This window comes from Thalia democratica, chromosome 2 (genome assembly GCF_965202585.1).
Source record: "Thalia democratica chromosome 2, ktThaDemo2.hap1.1, whole genome shotgun sequence".
NCBI lineage: Eukaryota > Metazoa > Chordata > Thaliacea > Salpida > Salpidae > Thalia > Thalia democratica.
The window spans coordinates 21932889-21952819 of NC_139166.1; the positions used below are offsets into that span (position 1 = coordinate 21932889).

At 26.3% G+C, this 19931-nt stretch overlaps 1 protein-coding gene across 1 annotated transcript; it reads left to right on the plus strand.

Moving 5' to 3' along the window:
• Nucleotides 1–17311: 17311 nt before the first annotated feature.
• Nucleotides 17312–18568, plus strand: LOC145850128 (eukaryotic translation initiation factor 2-alpha kinase 1-like). The gene has a single exon (XM_082955273.1). The coding sequence runs from the start codon at nucleotides 17312–17314 to the stop codon at nucleotides 18566–18568; it is 1257 nt and encodes a 418-aa protein (XP_082811399.1).
• Nucleotides 18569–19931: the final 1363 nt, after the last annotated feature.

Here is a 19931-nt window from a genome sequence, read left to right on the forward strand (position 1 = left end):
TTAAAATATTTTTAAATATATATTGTATTTTTATTAAACCTCTATTTTTGTTCAGATGTTTAAAAATAATTGAATGCTTAAAACTAAGTTAAATTTTTACCTCGTACCTTGGAAGTTTTGTTTTTAATAGAACTTTTTGATATATAGTATTTTTGATCTTAAAATGCACTTTAAGCTGTATCTTTCTATCAATTCTTTCATACTTATTTTAAAATTATTCATAATTTTTTTTATCACAAAGGCTTTTATAGAAATGAAACTTTGAAACTACAAATGTAAGCTCTACTTTTTATGTGAAACTACCTTTTAGAAAAAATAGTGTAGAATTTTTTTAAAATCTATTTGATTAGTCTTTCTAATTACACAGTAGATTATTTGATGTTTTTTGACCTTTTTCTTATTAATTTTTCAAATTAATACCTAAAATAATGACATAAAACATTTAGTTATGAAGCTTAAATAGTATTACTTATTATTTTTATGGTTTAGTTTTAAGAAGTACCAATAGAAGAAATTTAATTCTAATAGCTTTAATCCATTTGTTTTTCATTATTATGATGAACAAAAAAGATTAAAAGACCAGCTAAAAATTTAAAATAAATTCTTCTAGGTGTTTTATATTGTAAAATAAGTTTTACTGTTTATAAGATGTGTTTTTTAGTTATGTAAATAGTTTTGCAGAATTTTAGACAGTGAACTATTACAATTTCTGCAATTAATATTTCTGCAATTACTTTTATTTGTTTTTATTATTTGTATTTTTTATATGTAAATTATGATAAAACTTTAGTTTTTAATATATTCTTTTTAGCTAGTTTATCGCAAATTTTTTCAACAAGTTACTTAATATATTTTAAGTATTGGAAAAAATACTTAAATTAGCTACAAAAATTAAACTTCAAGCTAATGATTTTTTTACATTTAAAAGTTTTCTGTATCCTAAAGGTAAATGTACTGAATTTGTATACGTCCAATTATTAGAAAATATATCTTTTTTTTTAAGTTTATCCAAAATTTATGTTCACTGTAGGAATATGTACAAACTAAATTTAAACATATTATAAAACTGATAAATAACCTTTTCATTAAATACACTTACTAAACTTCACTTTGTATTCAAAATAAAAGTCTAAAACTATATAAATATTACAGTTCAATACTAAATTAATGTATTTTTTAATTACTCTATTAATAGTAAAAGAAAAGTTTTTATCCAATATTATCATTAAAATTTCAACATTTATTACAAAAAGGTTACATACTTTGAAGTTACTGTAAATTATAAAAAAATATCATAGTCTAAACATTCAGTACAATTTCATTTACAGATTTTTAAAAGAATCGTCTTTTAATAAAAATAGAAAAACAATCTTATGATTTACATTTTTTCAAAAAAAAGTGTTTATTACTGCTATTTTGAGACTGAATTTACAGAAATATAAAATTAAAGTTTTCAATTAAGAAATGATTTCTTTGATTAGAACATTTAGTACATTTAAAAGTTTTTCTTTAATTTTTTAATGTTTTTATATATTTTTTTAAATAATTTAGAAAAAAATTACTCATTTAATAATAATATTTTGAAGTAAATATTAAAATTAAATTCACTTAACTTGAAATTGAAAAAGTTACATACTAAGCAATCTTTTTTAATTTTAAATCCAAACTTAAACAGCAGTGCGAACTCAATATTTGCAAATTTAACCGACTGTGCCAACTCAAAAAACGCGAATCTAACTGATAGACTTCTGCATTTGAAAATTTTAAGTATGAACAAAAAACTTCAAGCAACTTTTAAATCAGCTAAAAATGATACCGGAATTTGTACTTTTAGTTTGCAATAATTATTCTTTTAGTATTTTAGTATAAAGAAGTTAATTTCAGTAAACTGAAAGTTTATAAGAATAGCACTATAGTATAGTGATTTATTTGTAGACTATTTTATTTGCTGAAATTCAAAGAAAGCCAAACTTAGCTCTTTGGCGATACTTAACGGTTAAAAATTTGTATATGTCAATTTTCCTGTAGAAGTTGAATGAGGGCAAAAATAGCAGAAAAATTCTGGCAACTGTGCTGCAGAATAATTGAAATTTTAAAAATATTGTTTAATTGTGCCTTATAACCTAAGTAGTACAATTTTGGTATGTATTAAATGTTTTAACGCAGGCTGTTAATATTTAGAAAATAATGTATAAGTATAATAAAAATAAACCACTCAACAATCAAATTTTAAAAATTATTCATATGCAATAACCAACTAACTAAAAGAAATTAAAAGTAATGAAACAAAAAGCTCCACGGTTTTGTAAAAGACATGTATGAAGAGCTTAAAACATTTATAAAAGAAGCAATTATTGAAAACATACGAGACTAGATTTTCCCGTTCATTTATGCTCATCGTGCGAACAAGATTTTTATTTATCAATACCATTGCTAATAGTCAGCTAAATAAATTCTAAAGTATGATAGAAAATAAAAAGTTTTTCATTTACAAAATTAGTTAAATGTTTTTTAACAAGTTATACATTTTCTGTTTGTTAAAAGATCAACGCTCAAACAAATTCACAAAAATGTCTTATTGGTTTATAACCTTGGTATTTTACTTGTTTATTCTCTGAACTTTTTGTTCTTTTTAGTTCGTTTCCCATAAACAGCATGATACATTGTCTATATTTTATTGTTTCAGTTGTAATTGTGGCATATTAACTTAATTACAACTTCGAAGTACAGACGTAAACTAAAACAATTGTAGGTAAAAGCTGCCTATAAAGTTTTGTAAAATAAGATGTAGTTAATTTTGAAGCCTTATTAAAAGTTGATGTACAAACAATAAAAACTTAATTGTATAAAATAGATGTAATAAAACATAAAAACTAGAAGCAAATATCTTGTTCTCAACACTAGTCTTAAAATAAATAAATATAACGATTAAACTGTTTTAGCAAGTATTTTGTGCAAATCTAAATAGACAAAAAATTGTTTACAAAAGATTTGAACAAACATATTGTTCAGCTAGAGACATTGAAAACATTTAGTACATTGAAAACTTAGACATTTAAAATGAAAGTTTAAAACTGTTTAGTGCTGCAGACTTCAATAGTTTTATGTTTCTAGCCGAATTTTTATTTTTCAACAAATTACTTTTGGCAAATCAATCTAGCTACATTTTGGAAACTAATTTAAGTAAATTTTTTGAAGTCAATCATTTTTTTAATTGGTTAATATATTTATTCAAGTTCGGAATTAAACAATTTCTGAATCTACAAGATACGATGGCTGTATGTTTGTGTTCACTAAACAAATTATACTTGAAGTTACATTTTAATCTATTTTAAGCTTACCTAAATTAAACTGTAAAAAGTAGTTTCTAAAACAAATGCCACAATGTAAAACGATGATTTTGTAAAGAAAAAAGCTATATATAACTAAAGGGTAGCAGTTTACAAGCTCTAATGTTAATAATTATAAAATATCACAGTTACTTAATTTACGTTCAGAAATTGCTTGTCACAAGCTTTATCCTTTAAGGCTATCCAATGACTTTTTTGTTAGTATTTCATAAAAAAAACTAGTTGTGACGCGTGGTAATTTTGGTAAGGGAAGTGGAAAGTTGTTGGATGTTCAAAAATTATTCTGAGCTTAATTAGTTTCAGCTTTTTTAAGATTTATTTATAGTATTAGAATTAAAACTAAATGAAAAAGTATTTTTTATCTAAAAAAAACGAAGCTACTGTACAAAAATGTAACAAGTTTTAAAACATCATCTGTTTTAAACGTTTACAACTATTGTTTTTAAAACGTGTAACTGTTTTACTTTTTTAACTATCACTTAATTTTTTTAGGCAATTTTTGCACTTTAAGAACACCATTGCAGAGTTAGTGTCACAAGAACGACTGTAGTGCTTTCAGACAAGTCGAGTGTGTTTGGTATAAGCACAAAAATTTATAAGGTTCATGTTACTAAAACGGTCGAAATTTTTACAATTTTAAATTAATTCAAACTAATTATTGTTGTTGATGTAAACAAAAAAGTTTTGTTTCCATCTGATAACAACACCTTCATTTGTACGTCGTTTTGTTCCTTAAAAAGTTATTAAAAAGTTCATCCTATTCTATACGCAAAAGTAAATGTTTAGATCATTTTATGTTCCAATTGGAAAACGAAATTCTATGACCAGAGAATGAACAAATTATTTACTTTTAGAATGTTTTAAATTTGTACTATCATAAAACTTACAGAACCGCTATTTACGTTAAAAAACAAGTAGCTTAAACTTTGAACGGATATTGCTAACAATCAAAACGCATATTATAAGTACAGTTTTTGTGCTATAATAATAAATTGCATTACTGTAAAAAAAGTTTTACGTTTAAAATTAATTACGATAAAGATATAAAGTCAGCTATTCTGGCTATGTACATTTTTTTTATTGATATCAATATGTGTTATTTTCAATTTAAACAATAAAATAAAGACTAAGACGTATAGTTAAATAATGCTTTTTGTGTCATTTTATCTTCTTAGTTTACAAAAAAAGAAAAAATAAATAAAATTATACCACTATAAACCTGAGGTTAGTCATAAAAATCGTTAATGTGGAAAATTTGTTTTGTTTGCTCAATATTTGATCTAACTTCAAATAATTTTGGTCAGCGAAGTTCAGCACTCAGTACATTGCAAATTAAAAACATTTAAGTAAAATATAATAATGCTTGTTTTGTACTTATAACATATGTTTAATAAGTGTTGGAAAAAAAATTAAGCACCTTTGCAAAATTTAATTAAATAAACCAGACATCATGACACTACAAATTTAGGCTCATATTCTTTTAGAATTGCCAAGAAAGTTTCAAAGCTGGGCAATGCTTACAAATACAATTAAGAAATTTTTCTTTAAATGTGTTTTTAATTTTTTTATTTAGCAAGACTAACGACTTTTGTTTTTAAATTTATCTTGTAATTTTAAAATAATTTTACAAAAAGTATGACAAAAAATAAATTATCGGTGGTTAATAGCAAGTTTCTCAAGGCTACAATGGGTACATATGTAAAAGTACTACTTTAAAAAAGTAAACTAACGTAATTAATTTTAAATTTGAAGTTTGATATCTATAAGAAACGCCTAAATATTCTTAAAAAAAACAGTTTGTTTTTGTAATGTTTTTGTTGACATAAAATCACTACCTAAAATAAATAACATCAATAATTAACTTATGCTTTAATTATTTTGATTTGAAAATTAAATCTAAGGTTTCTAAAGTTTTTAAAAATGTGTTGAAATCAAGTATTTGACCTTTTTATAAAATCAACAAATACTCTTTATAGTAAGTGTAACTAAATACAAGTTTTTATGAATAACTTTAACTAACTACTATTTTTGTATAGGTATCGGATGCTAGTTTCGATATTACTACCTAAAACCTTTTACTTTTAATGTCTTTAGGACCCATTTTTTAAAACTTTTGTTACGTCATAATGTGCTTGTATATAAACTTTAACGTTTTAGCATAAATGTTAAAGTACCAAAGATTGTGTAAATTACTTATTGGTAAATGTTATTGTTTATAATTTTTGTTTTTCTTGTACACTAGTGCTAATTTTACGAAATTTTGTTGTTGTTCACGCGCCTGCGTTAAAAATCTACAGTGTATATAAACCTTAACGAAATGTTATCTATTAAAAGCATTCAAATATATTTAAAAGACCAAGAAAAACAAATATTTTGAATTTCATTCGAAATAGCTAAACTTGTAATGTTAATGAAATTTTAAAAACTTATGCAAATTTGATAAGTACCTGTTTTTATAAAGAGTTTTTAGTTTTAAGTTTTAGTTACAACAATTTTATTTTAAAGTAGTTCACGCATTATAAACATTTATAAATTTAGTATAAAAAATAAAGCTAGCTTATTGAAACTTATAAAGGAATAATTTGTATGCAGTTCAAAATTTTCGAGAAATTTTAAAAATCTTCTGTAAACATGTCTGTAAAAATAATTTTTGATTAAAATAACTACGTATAGTAAAGAAACTGAGCTTTTTATTTTATTAGGAGGAACTTACAAGTACAGACTTTCATGTAAGTATTTCAACATAGCTTTTCATTGTGGGAACGGGTCTAAATTTTACGAAGACAAAATTGCACGAGATTACTAAATTGCACGAGGGGACTAAGTTGCACGAGAACAAAATTGCACGAGGGAACAAAGTTGCACGAAGACGATTTTGTACTAAGGGTAAATTTTTCACGAGTTAAATTTTTGCACGAGAGTAATACAATACAGAAAAAAAAAAAAAACTAAACAGAAAAATAAAACTAAAAAACTATTAATGAAAAATAAAAAGAAAAAAAAATCTGACCGAGGATAAGGGTTAGGGGTAACAGCGATAGTAACAATAAAAATATAACTAATAAAATTGAAAAAAAAAATTAAAAATAAATTAAAAAAAGCTACGGTAAGGGTTAGGGTTAAAATGATAGTAAAAAAAAATTAATTAAAAAATATAATAACAATAAAGTTGATAAAAATAAAAATAAAAAATTTAACCTGTGCAAAATTGTCTCCGTGCAAAATTTTCTGCTTGAGCAAAAGTGTCTTCGTGCAAAAGTGACCCTTCGTGCAATTTTGTGCACTCGTGCAATTTTTTTCCCTCGTGAAATTTAGACAGCTACCCTCTCATTTTACTAGGTATAGCTTCGTAAGTTTGCACCCTTACAATGTACTCAACTTAAAAATGTAATTGTTATAATTTTCAACTAGTTAACTAAATTTTACAGCTTATAAAAATTAAAACAATTATCTACAGTAATTTATTTTGAAATATCACGTAAAAATAGCAACAATGGAAAAAAATCAATGCAAAGGCAATGAAGGTTCCTTACAGAAGCATAAAAAAAATTCTGGAAGTAAAAAAACTTTAAACACGGATGCTAATGGATCTGTTTTAGAGTGCAAAAAGCCGACTCTAGACTCCTTTTTAGCGATGATAAGATACGGAGTTCAGTCCTTTAAGCGCGAGCACTTGGTGAATAAAACTGTCTTTAAAAACAAAAAAGACGTGAAAGGTGGTTATAGCTCCTTGGTTAAGAACTTGGAGGATGAGAAAGAAAAATTCTTCACTGAAGCAGAGCGCCATCAATGGAACGAAAGCATCAAGATAATAAACACCAACGGTGTTGAAGTAAACAAAAAGGTCTTTCGCGTGCTCAGCTACATGCTGTTCAACAAAGAGTGGATCCGTCGCGACTTTAACACCAAGGTACTGACCACTGTAACAAGTCCCTTGCATTCTGCTTCTGAAACTCAAACCAGCATTGCAGACATGAACGAGTTCTTGCTTGAACTTTTGAGTTTTATGAAAATGTTTGTTGAGAAGCAGGTGACAGTCCAGTGTGTCCAGGGACTCTCGGAAGATCTTGCTGCTTCTCATCCTAGAGTTTGCGAGATGTTGGTCCAGTTGCTGAGCGAAGATCCTGCAGAGAGACCCACAGCGCGTCAGTTGCTGACTTCCAATGAACTTTTCAGCGGTGAAACGAATTTCCATCAGGAAGAAGTCGATCAGTTGCGAGCTGAAAATGAACAACTTCGCATAGAAAATGAACGCTTACGCGCCGAAAACGAGCAAATACGTAATGAATACGCACAAATGCGCGGGAAAATTGAAAAGCTGGATAAGGAGGTTGAAGGTCTAGCTTGGGATAAGGTAGCACTTATCAACTACAAAGCAGAAAATGAATAGTAAAACTCATTTTGTCAGCATGGACTTGCTAATGTTCAACTTAATAGGTAGAATTCTATTTTTTTCTAAATTAAAAACATTCAGTATTTCACTTTATTTAGTTACACTTTGTTGCCTTATTATTTGTATACATTTTTTCTAGAAGTAAGACTTTAATTTATTTGCAAAAAAAACAAAACAAAATCTTTTTAGAATTTTTAAAGATATTTTCTATTTTTCACATAAATGTTTGATTACAGGATTATATTTTTTCTTTCGATTACACAATTAAATTAATCTAAGTCGTTTTTTAACTAGCAGTTGTGTTTTTACAAGGATTGAAGCTTAAAAATTATAAAATATAACAAAAACTTGCTACATGTGAGTATTTAACCAGTTGTTTATTTATGAATATGTTTATTTTATTGTTTACAACAACTGTCTTCACTGGGTTTTTAATCTATAAAGTAAATTCCATAAATGAAAATGTCTTTAAAGGCCAAACTTTAAGAAGCATATTTGAACATTTTAACTACATTAACTTTTAAATTACCGAAATTTATAGGTAATAAATGAGTTTTATGAAAAATGCCATACAAATCTAATTAAGCATCTTTTAGACACTAAATTTGTTGTAACTTAAAAAGTAAGCATGTAAGGAAAAAACTTAAAATTTTTAGATTTGGTATACCTACAATATGAAGATGTGTTTAATACTATTTAAAAATTAATTTAAATTTTATTTAAAATTTTACATGCTAACTAAGTTGCGTTAAAGTATATAACTATAATTAGAAACTAAGATTTTATTAATAGCTGTTATATCAGTTGAAAGAAGTAATTATTAACTTTATATTTTTTTAGATGTTTTAACGTAGAAGTAAAACAAATATACTCATTAATTTATGTATTTACTTAAATATGAACAAAAACTTGTTTGAATAGAATGTCTAATTACTTCAACAAAGTTTTAATGCTGACAGTTCAAAAGTATAAAGTCATTTTTTATTTATAATATAAACACTAACACCACAATACGAACGATAATTTGAAAACATGCCTTGTGTGAATACTTAATCAGTTATATTCAACAAAATGTGCTTAATTCCGATTTCAAGCTCTTATTAAAGGTTTTGTATCGTGACTCACTTAGTTGTGAAAAACAAAACATTTCTACAATTTTGAGTAATAAACTATAAATATGTTTAAAAACAGCTAGATTTTCTGTATCAAGCCTTGCCTAGAAAACGAAAGGAATGATTTTAATAAAAATTTATTTGTATGATGTAATTCGAGTATCTATTAAACCTGCTGTAAAAAATTTTGTTTTTATTAATCTTTTTATTAAAAGTTTTAGTAAAAATATCTTTTTTTACTCAGCTAGTTTACTTTTTGTATAAATTCAGCTTGATAAGTTGTTTATTATTATTAAGTTTTAAAATAAAGTTTTAAAAAAAGTATATCCTAAAAGTTGTTTTAGTTATATTACGTGAAAAATATTTGAACAGTTATATAGTCTTTTATAACAACGCTTTTATTAAAACAACAAGCTGTATTAAGCTTACATAGACTTAAACTGTCAATTGTACGAATCAAAGTTGATTAGCAACTTATATTTGCTTTGTTTTTCATAAGCTCTATAAACTTTTGAGAATACAACGAATTGTTTCTCAACAATAAATTATTTTCTTAAATATTGTTTTCTTAGAACGCTGAGACTCTTAAACAAAACTACAAACAACTTCAAAAAAATTAATTTGTTAATTCATTTAAAACATTTTTATAGCATCTAAAATAACACTCTCTTTGGGCAGAGTTTAAAAAAGCTTATGTTTAAAATTAAACACAAACAATACAGCATATGCAGAAAATTTACGAACAGTTTTGTATCGAAACATTTAGTTGTAATAAATACTATAAAGCTAAAATACTCTAATCAAATTTTTTATAGAAAAACGTAGTAAATATTTAAGATTAAATTAAAACTTTAAAATAAAAGATTTATTATAAAACTATTCTTCTAAGCCGACAATAATAATCTTATTACATATACTAGAGTTGTAAACTTTTGTTTAACTTATATTTTAATTAATTACATTAGACTTATACTTACAGATCTAAGACATAACAGACATGAATTTTCTCAACACTTAAATCAACTTAGTGCATATTTAAAATCTTACTCTCAAACCGTTTATTTTTTTTGTCAACGAAATTAAAGGTTAACTTTGTTTCTTTTATTAACAAAAAATCAAAAAGTGTACAAAAACATATTTTTAGAGTACATTAAAAACATGAAGACTAAATAAAAAAAACATTCTCTTAAAAGTAGAGTTTTTTCAAAAAGTTTCAGATAGTTTGTTGTAGTAGTATAAGCTGGAAAAACAAAGTGCATTATTTTAAAATTTCAAGTACATTATTAAAAAATCGGCATTACAATTAGACAACTACTTTGGTTTGAAAAAAAAAAAGTTTCAATCAGTCTCTTTTATGATAGAAGTTTAAAAAAAACTACTGATGCGTCATAACATACACTTTATTTGTAAACTAGTAAGTATGTTTACTAATCAGGGGTCAGCAAACTGCGGCCCGCGAGCACGTTTTTTTTTAATGGAATGCGGCCCTCAAAACAAAGTTTTGTGGCCCGCTGAGCAAAAATTTTATTTTAAGTTGAATATTTTTTGGTAATTTAGTTTATTTTGATTAATTTCGTTTTAAATCCCTGTATAAAATTTCAAAACAATTAAAATACTTTATTGCTTAGATTAAAAATGTAAAAAAGACAGATTAGCATTCTATCAGGTTTTTTTTTCTCAGTTTCATAATATTTTTCTTCTTACAACAGTCATTAATTATCTGAAAAAAAGGTCTAAAGAGTGCTTGGATTTAGTAAGTTAGTTATATTATACCTATTTAGTAAATAAACTAAATGTAAATGTTTTACATTTTGTACAAAAGTTATGCACAGTAATTAACTAAAATGTCATTTATTTACAGTTTAGGTATTCTTTATAAATGTTTTTTATGGGAACGGGTCTAAAAGACAAAATTGCAAGAGGTTACTAAATTGCACGAGAATAAAACTGCACGAGTGCACGAAGCCAAATTTCACGAAGGCACAAAATTGCACGAAGACGATTTTACACCAAGGGTCTATTTTGCACGAGTCACATTTTTGCACGAGAAAAAAACACAGGAAAAAAACAAGAAAAAAAATAAAAAACTATTTCATAAAAAGAAAAAAGAAAAAAGTAGCTGATCAAGGGCAAGAGTTAGGGGTAACAATGATAGTAAAAATAAAAATAAAAAAATAACAAATAAAAGTTATCATAAAAAAAATTAATATTTAAAAAAAAATAATAAAAAAAATAAAAAAAGTTACCGATCGAGGGTAAAGGTTAGGGGTGACAGTAATAGCAAAAAAATAACTTACCGAGTAAGGGTAAGGGTTAGGGGTAACAGTAATAGTAAAAAAAAATCTAAATCAAAAAAAAATTAAAACTAAAACTAGTAAGAAAATTAAGAAAAAAATAATTACCAGTGCAAAATTGTCTGCTCGTGCAAAAGTTTCAAGGTGGAAAATTATCTATGTGAAATTTTGTACGCTCGTGCAAACTTGACAGCTACCAGTTTTTATACCTGAGTTTCTTTTATAGAAGTTTTATTACTAAATGTTATATTTGAGTGTGCAAAAAAACATTTAAAATAACATAATAATAAGAAATAAGGTTTATTTGATTTGGTTTTGACACAATTTTATTTTTCAGTAGTTTTCTTTGCACTTTGAATTAATTCCTTTGCACACCAATGTTCAAAGATGCTAATATATTAAACCACTTTTTTTAATACTTAACTTAGATAAAGTTTGGTTTATGCAAAGTTTTATAACGTTATTATTTCTACATGTAATATCTAAGTGTGTACAGACACACTTAAAACAAAAATATGACATAATTTAAAATAATTTTTTTTAGGTATACATTATCATTTTTCAAACAGTGTTTTTTGAAAAATTAAGTTAATTTTCATGCTTTGCATACGAATATACGCAATTGGTGTTTTTTGGAACTACCTATTTAATACAAACTAACTTTAGGGATAGTAAATTTATTAAGTTTGTACATTTTTAATTTAAATAGTCAACTAAACATTGCCACACACTCAAACTATGACTATTTGAAGACTTCAAATCTCAGGCCAATTCAGTCGTTTTTTCAGTTTCTGACTTGAATTGATTTTGTATACGAAAATGTAAGGCTAGTTTTTTTTTTCACTCAGGCTGGCTTTTTTTGCTTTAAAGAGTGACAAATTAAACTTATGATGTATGTTTTGTTAAGTTCAGAGTGTTAATTTGAATTATAATATATGTTAAATAAAAAGTGTGTCTTGCAGCTGATATAATTTGAAGTATTATTAATATTTTGTATACATATAAGTGTGAACAATCAGTATTGCCAAAAAACTCGAATCCCGGAAAAGCTTGGAATTTAACCATTTTTGCTTAAAAAATCTGGAAAAAGCTTGAATTTGAGAATTTTGAAAAAACCTAGAATTTCACAGGGTTCGTGCGCGAAATTCCTTTTCATTTAGCCTGACAGAGACCAATTTAGCCTGACATTTTTTCAAAGTAGAAAAAATCACCTTCAGAAGGCATTTTGGGTATCGGGGGTCTTAATTAGCAAATTAACACAATAAAAGTATTCACAAAACTACTTTTAAAGAAAATAAAAATATAAATGAATTATTTTTCAACATCTATCAATCGCTTACATAGCAACTTGAATATTTTTAACTGGTCATTGTAATTTCTGCTTCAATGAATTCATACCTTTATTAAATTTTGGGGCTTAGTTACATCCACCTATTATCACCCATATACATGGTTCGTGTCAATTAGTACTTGAATTCGTCAATTATAATAAGTTACATGACTGGACCAGAAGCTTTTATTAAAACAGAAATGTGAATAAGTCTGTAAAAGAAAAACAAAATGTAATTAAACACATCTCTCAAAAACTTTATGTTATCATTAAAGCATCTTAATTTTTAAAATAACTAATTAAGCTAATCATGATATTATATAAGTTATTTCAAAGAATCTTTTTAAACGAATACATAAAAATAAGTATTTAACACATGATCTGGACTCTAAAACTTATCTTTTCATTAACAACATAATTTTGAAAACAATAAGTTTATCATATACCTGTTTTTAAAATACATGCTTTTATCACTTAATTTGAACTTTTTAAATAAAAAAACTAAGTTTTAAAATAAGCTTCATTTTGCTAAGTAAAATTATCTAAGCGTTAAAATAAACGGAAACATTTAAAAAGAGTAAAATAAAAATTACTATCAACTCATTAACTTGCAAAATATGATTCTACTACTTATGAAACTTATATCTTTATGCTAAGTTTTAGTCTTGTGAATATCTCTAATAACTTTGAATGAACAGAAAATAAAATATATGAACAAACTGCTAAGAGTATTAATCTAAAAAGTATTTGGTATAAAGTCTTTATACTAGAAATTAAAACAGTTTAACCAACTACGCTCTGAAAAACAAACTGTAACCAAACTGTAATGTTTAAACTGTACTTTTTTATGAATTTTTATAATTATGACGTATATAATCTACTAAAAACAAAATAATGAAGATTCTTAAAATTATTTTAGAGATTCAACAAAGGTTTTAAGCACTTATTTTTACAAATACTGACTGATTTTGTCTTTAATAACTAAATCTTTATTTAGAAATAAATTCACATCTCAATTTATTCTTAATTAAAAAAAATTTCATGCATTTGAACTGACAAAAACTGAGATTCTCAAATTTTTAAACATAAAAACTGATTTAGCCTGACGTTTTTCAACTTTTTTCAAAAAAACTGATTTAGCCTGATTTAGCCTGACTTAGCCTGACGCGCACGAACCCTGATTTCAAACAATTTTTACATGTAAAGCAATGAAGTTTTTATTTGACACAATAAATCTACCATATAAATTTTTTTATTAAAAAACAAATTCAAAGAAGCTTAACAGTATCATTTTAATATTGATACGTTGTTTAAGACAGTTTTTTGACCTTTAATTTAATTTTATACTAAAAGTAGAAGAAAAGGTTTGTACTTTCAAAAACTTTATATTGGTGTATTGCACCTTTGCTTTAAAAACATATTTACCTATTGTTGTGCTTTGCATTGGAACAAACCTATAAATTCTTCTATAATGCAAAGTTAGTAAAAACACCTTTAATACAAATTCTTAGATAAGAAATATTTATTGTATCAGTGCTATCATCTTAATAGATTGATTAAAGTCGTAATTTTATTAATGCGGCTTTATGATCTTCAGAAGTTTCCTAAACACGACTTTTTGTTGTCATTGAGGTAATAAAAAAAATTGTTTTACTACTGCCAACACAAATAATATAAATAAGTAACCAATTATAAACGGTATCTTTTTTTTAGTAATTAATTTTGCTACTTTATAACTTGCCTTAACAATTTCTTTGATCAGTCTGTAGTTACTGAAAATGATTATGTGCTTTGTTGGTACTGACTTTAGCAATTTTTTTTTTGTTTCATTTCTTGCAATAACTTCTAACTAAGATTTATAATTCTTATAGCTTGTCTTGTATTTCACATTTACTCTTTTTAAATGAAATATTTTTATTGCAGATAAAGAATTGTTACAATGCTCAATAAAAGATTTTTTTTTCTACTTCATTAATGGATCAATAAACTTTTATGCTTTTGTTAAAAATGTATAATAAACTTAATAGTCCATTCAAACTGACTTATAATATTTTTTTCTATATATTTAATTCAGTGTTAATGAATTTAGTTATTTTTTATGTTTTGTGATCTTTATTTTAAACAGGGTTGCCAACAAACAGGCTAGTTTAAAATTTTGAAAAACTCAGACTAGGTTAAACCTGTTTAAGACATTTTTTAAAAACTCAGGTGTGTGTGAAACTTTTATTTCAAACACTTTAAATAAATCTTCGAATTATCAGAATAGCTTTAATGATTTTAATGTAATTTAATAAATGTTTTTTTTTTCTTGTCTTCTTACATATCCATGTTTTTTTTTATAAAAATTATATTTTAGTTAGGTTTTCAAGCTTGATTAATAGCAAGTTTTTAGCTTTTTCAACTTTTAATAAACTTAGGCTGGTTTGATATAACTCAGACATTTTTGCTTTTAAAGTGGCAACCATGTAAAATACTAATTAATTACTAATAAGGTAGTTAAATAAAGTATTCGAGAATTAATTATATTGAAATTTTTTTTTTAGCTTTCTTCAATACAAATAGATACTTTTTTTTTTAGTTAACTTAAAACTTAATTTTTTAGATAGTGTATTTAAGACACAAAAACTATTATAAAAAGTAAATACTTTTAGAAATATGAAAAAAGGTTTAATAATACAAAAATGTTTAAAAGTGACTCATAAATGTTTTTTAAGCTCGATTTTTATAGAGAGTTAGGTAGTAAGTAAAATTACAAAAATATTAAGTTTAACTTATTAAGTCCTTAAGAAAGTACATAGTTTATTAACACTTAAGTATATTAGTAATGTAAATTTTATTACAATAAGTATTTATAATATAAACATACATTCTGTGTATAGCTATAAATGTCATTTAAAATAATTAAGTGAATAAAAGTATAACTTTCTCTAGTGTGACTAAAACCAAAATATTATTCAAATGTCACTAAAACTGCAGCCCGCGAAGACTTTGGAAACTTGAAACTTGGCCCGCAAGCACCAACTGCCTGCCGACCCCTGGTATTAATCAATAAAAAAGAATTAAAATCTTTTGCAATAACAAAAAGCTAAAAAGATTCAATGCTGTTTTTATTGTGCTAAAAACGTTTATATTTATTTTATTTTAGCTTTTAGTTTTTGTAAACTGTGTTAGCTTTCAATCAATATATCGTGGGAAATGCAAAAGATATTTTAGTAGTTTTCACCAAACACACACAGCATGCTTTTTATAGGTGCTGATTTTTTTGTTTCTATCGACCTTCTGAATGCAAAATTTACTTCAATGAACGGTATTGGCAACATAGATTTACTTCTGATGGTTAAAAGCAGGGGCCGGCTCTACTTCGCAAGCCGTGGGCAAGTTTTCCTGGAAAAAAAGTTACTTGCAAGCCGCTCCCTGATCCGCTGATCGCGGTTGTTATGTGCAGTGATCAATATCATTAATTAAATAATAATTTTTTAAATACTAACTTTAATCACAAACTTGATAAAATAAGCAGTAATGAGCCATTATTATTTACTAACTTTCGAATTTTTTCTTCATTGTTTGTGTATTTTAAAAAAGGATGTATAAAAATAAAAATTACATCACGGGCCGGTTTATACAAAAAACCGTGTGGTATGAAAAGTACAGATTTGTGCTTTGTGGAACGCAGGTTGACGACTCCTGGTTAAGAAAGAAAATTTGTTGTAATCACATACAATAAAACTATTTTTTAAAATAATTTTTAAACTTAACTTTAAGCCTTATATAATTCAATTTCGAATGTGAAAATAAGTTTAAAACTATATAACTATGTTTACTACAATACTACTAATAAAAATTTCTAATCTTTGATAACAAAAAAAAAAGGTTAGGTTTAATGTTAAAATTTTTAGAAATTATTAAAAGATGTTTTTGAATCAAACTTTTTATCAGAAGCAGCATAGCTCTTACCGAATTACGTAAAGTAAATATTTTAACAAAAAACTGAATAAGTTTATGATTCAAGCAACAAAGCATACAGTATCGTTTGATTGTAGGGTACCGCCTAGCCCATTTGCCGTACATCTGTCCCGTCATAATGCGTTCATTTCATATTTCATTTAGCAGACAATTTTTGTGCTACCTTACAATTTGGTAAACATTATTTCTCAATGTTTTTGTTTTTCATACGTGTTGTACTTGAGTGCTACTTTTACGAAATTTTGTTGACATTTTAACAACTGTGTTAATAATGTATGGTGTATATAAACAGTTAACAAAATTTAAGTTGTTAAAATAGTCGTGATATATTTCAAAAACTAACTAAAAAATTTTTTTTGAGTTATACAAAATAGTAAAACTTTTGTTAAATACGTTTGTAAAGTTATATAGTTTTGACAAGTTACAAACATCGTACTTACAGTTAAAATTTTCAGTAAAAGTACCTAGCGTTGTAATATTCTAGTTTATATTTATTCACGTATTTTTAAACGGGTTCTTAAATAATACAAAGAGTTGAATTTAAGAAATAAAACTTATAGAGATGTAGAACATATTTTTTTATGGTAAACTTAACTTTAAAAAATACGTAATCTATACATTTAAAACATGTTTTGAAGATTTTTTTATAAACTATGAAGATAACGTGTAGCTTTAAATTTTATTGAAGTTTAGTTCACAAAAAAAAACTAGCTCATCATTGCTTTAACTAAAGTTTTAATAAACATACATCTTTAAAATTCTTATACTTAAATAAAGAAAGTAAAACATTTTTGCAGCAAATATCAATTTGTTTAGACATTAAAAAATTTTTTTTTTTTTTTAAATTGTAAGTACTTATTGTCAAAAATATGGAAACAAGTAACAAAAACACCAATGATAGCAAGTACACCAAGGATTTCGTTGAGTTAAACAAACTAAATTCAGGCGCTTACGGGTCCGTTTTTAGAAGTAAAAAGTTGTTTGACGAGTGTATATACGCGATCAAGAAGGTTGCAGTCCCCCTAAAGCACAAGGATTGTTACCGGCGTTTCAAAGAGGTGAAGAAAGAAGTCGATTTTCTATGTCAGCTGGATCATCCTAATGTTGTAAGGTATTACAGCTCGTGGGTTGAAAATTTAGAGCACTGTGTTGAGAAAGACGAAGGTGGAAGCTGTACTGACACGGAATTTTCGAATGAAAGCAGCTTTCAATCAGAAAATGACGACTCTTCTTTTGAGTTTTGCGATGAGCAAGTCAAGGCAGGCGGGTGGACCGCAGCGGAGTGCAGCTCTTTAAATGAGGAAGATTCCCAATCAGAAGAGTCTTCTGAAGAAGAACCTGATTATTCGAGTTGGGAGAACATAGTCATGTACATCCAGATGCAGCTGTGCGAAACCACGCTTTATGACATGATGATTGAAAGAAACAAGAAAAATTCTACTGAAGCCAAAAAAGTCTACAGGCAAAACATCAGCATTTTTAAGCAGCTCTTAGAAGCTCTCAACTACATCCACAACGATAAAGAGTGGATCCATCGCGACGTCAGTACGAGGAACATCTTTATGAATGGAAACAAAGTAATCTTAGGAGATTTCGGTACCAGCTCAAAGCAGAAAACTGAGATCATCGTAAGAGAAGGAAAGCAAACTATAACGGCAGAGAAACGAAAAGTAAATCTGACAACTGATATAGGGACTCCATTATACTCTGCACCGGAAATGGATAGCCAGAATGGAACGATAAAAGAAAAATACTACACCAGCGCAGTGGACATGTACTCGTCTGGAGTCGTCTTGCTTGAGCTGTTTCATTTTATGGGAACTTCCATGGAGAAGCAACACACAATCCAGTGTGTCCGCAAGCAGGGACTTCAAGGACTCCCAGAAGATCTTTTAAGTTCTCATCCCAAAGTGTGTGAGCTAATAGTCCAGTTGCTGAGTGAAGATCCTGCAGAGAGACCCACAGCGCGTCAGTTGCTGACTTCCAACGAACTTTTTAGCGTTGAAACGAACTTTCATCTGGAAGAAGTCGATCAGTTGCGAGCGGAAAATGAACAACTTCGCAAGAGACAGGAAGCACTGGAAAAGGATATCTTGAAATTGACGCAAGTGAATGCTGATAGTTGATCATTTGTTGTGAACTGCCTTTGTTTGACATTTTAACTGCAATACTGCTGTTTTTCAAACTATTTTAGTCAATTCTTTTCTTTTATGTTGTTATTATTAGCGTTTACACTAAACTGCTTTATTACGTCTTCACTGATAACTTTTTGTAAATACGTTTAAAATATTAGATGTTTGTAAAATTCATAAGAAAAATTTTTAGTCAAGAAACTTATTTTATATCAGTGTAAAACTGCATCTTTCAATTGAATGATAGAATTAAAACTATTCAAAATTAAGTTACAGTGATTTAAATTAAAAAACTATATTTATAACTTATAAGTCCATTTTGCTCACGATCTTTCAATGGTTGTTGTCAAGCTAGAATACAAAATTATTGTTTTCAATTTTAAGTTATTTAATTTTACTTTTTTCGTTTTGTTAAAATTAAGATACAGTAATGAAAAAATTTAGATAAAAAAATTTATACTTTTTAACAGTTATAAGTCCTATGTTATTTCTCAATCTTTTAATGGTAGTGTCAAGCTAAAATAGAATTTTAAGTTCTTTAAAAACAAGTTTTTTTTATAAAATAACCTTACTCAACGGTGGTAAGTAGCAGGTAAAAAACACGAATACACTCAGCTACTTTAAAACTAACGAATAAATATGTTTTCTATTTTTAAGTCACTTAAAGTATTTTCTATTGTAGCCACAAACACAAGTTTAATCATAAACTGAAAACAAAAATTGATCGTAGATATCTCACAGATTTCTAAAAAACACAGTTAAGTAAATAAATATGTTGTAAATCTCTTTCTCAAAACTGACTTTTAACCACTTTTTTAGCAAGTAGATTATTTTATATATATGATAAGTTGTTTAGTACTGTTAATTTTCGTATAAAGCAACACATGGCTTAACAAAGGTTTCGATTATCTACCATGAATAAACTTCTTCAAGTAAAAATTTATATACTTATCGGCTTTCAAATATAAGTACAGTGCTTAAAACTTATCCAGACGCTCACTTCTCTGGACAGTTTCAGTCGAGAAGAAAATTCAAAAAATTTTAAATATTTAATACAAACATTTTTGTGTAAAACAAATATTTAAGCTTTATGAAAATTTTAAGTGATTTTATAGGTTCTGTAATTTAGCCCATCATGATGACGTATTAGTACTAAAAAAGCTTACATTCAAACGTTGTTCAAAACTAGTTTAGTTATCAAACCCCTTTGAAGCAAAGTAAGTCGGTTTTTAAAACTATCTTAAACAATCATATTTTAAGCATGACTCAAAGTTTTTTATCTAAACTATTTTTATAGTTGATAAAATTTTATGTCTTTTAGAAAATGAATATTTAACAGTTCTTTTATGCTTGATTT

Coding starts and splice junctions, on each gene's coding strand:
- LOC145850128 (XM_082955273.1), top strand. CDS start 17,312: ATGGAAACAAGTAACAAAAACACCAATGATAGCAAGTACACCAAGGAT.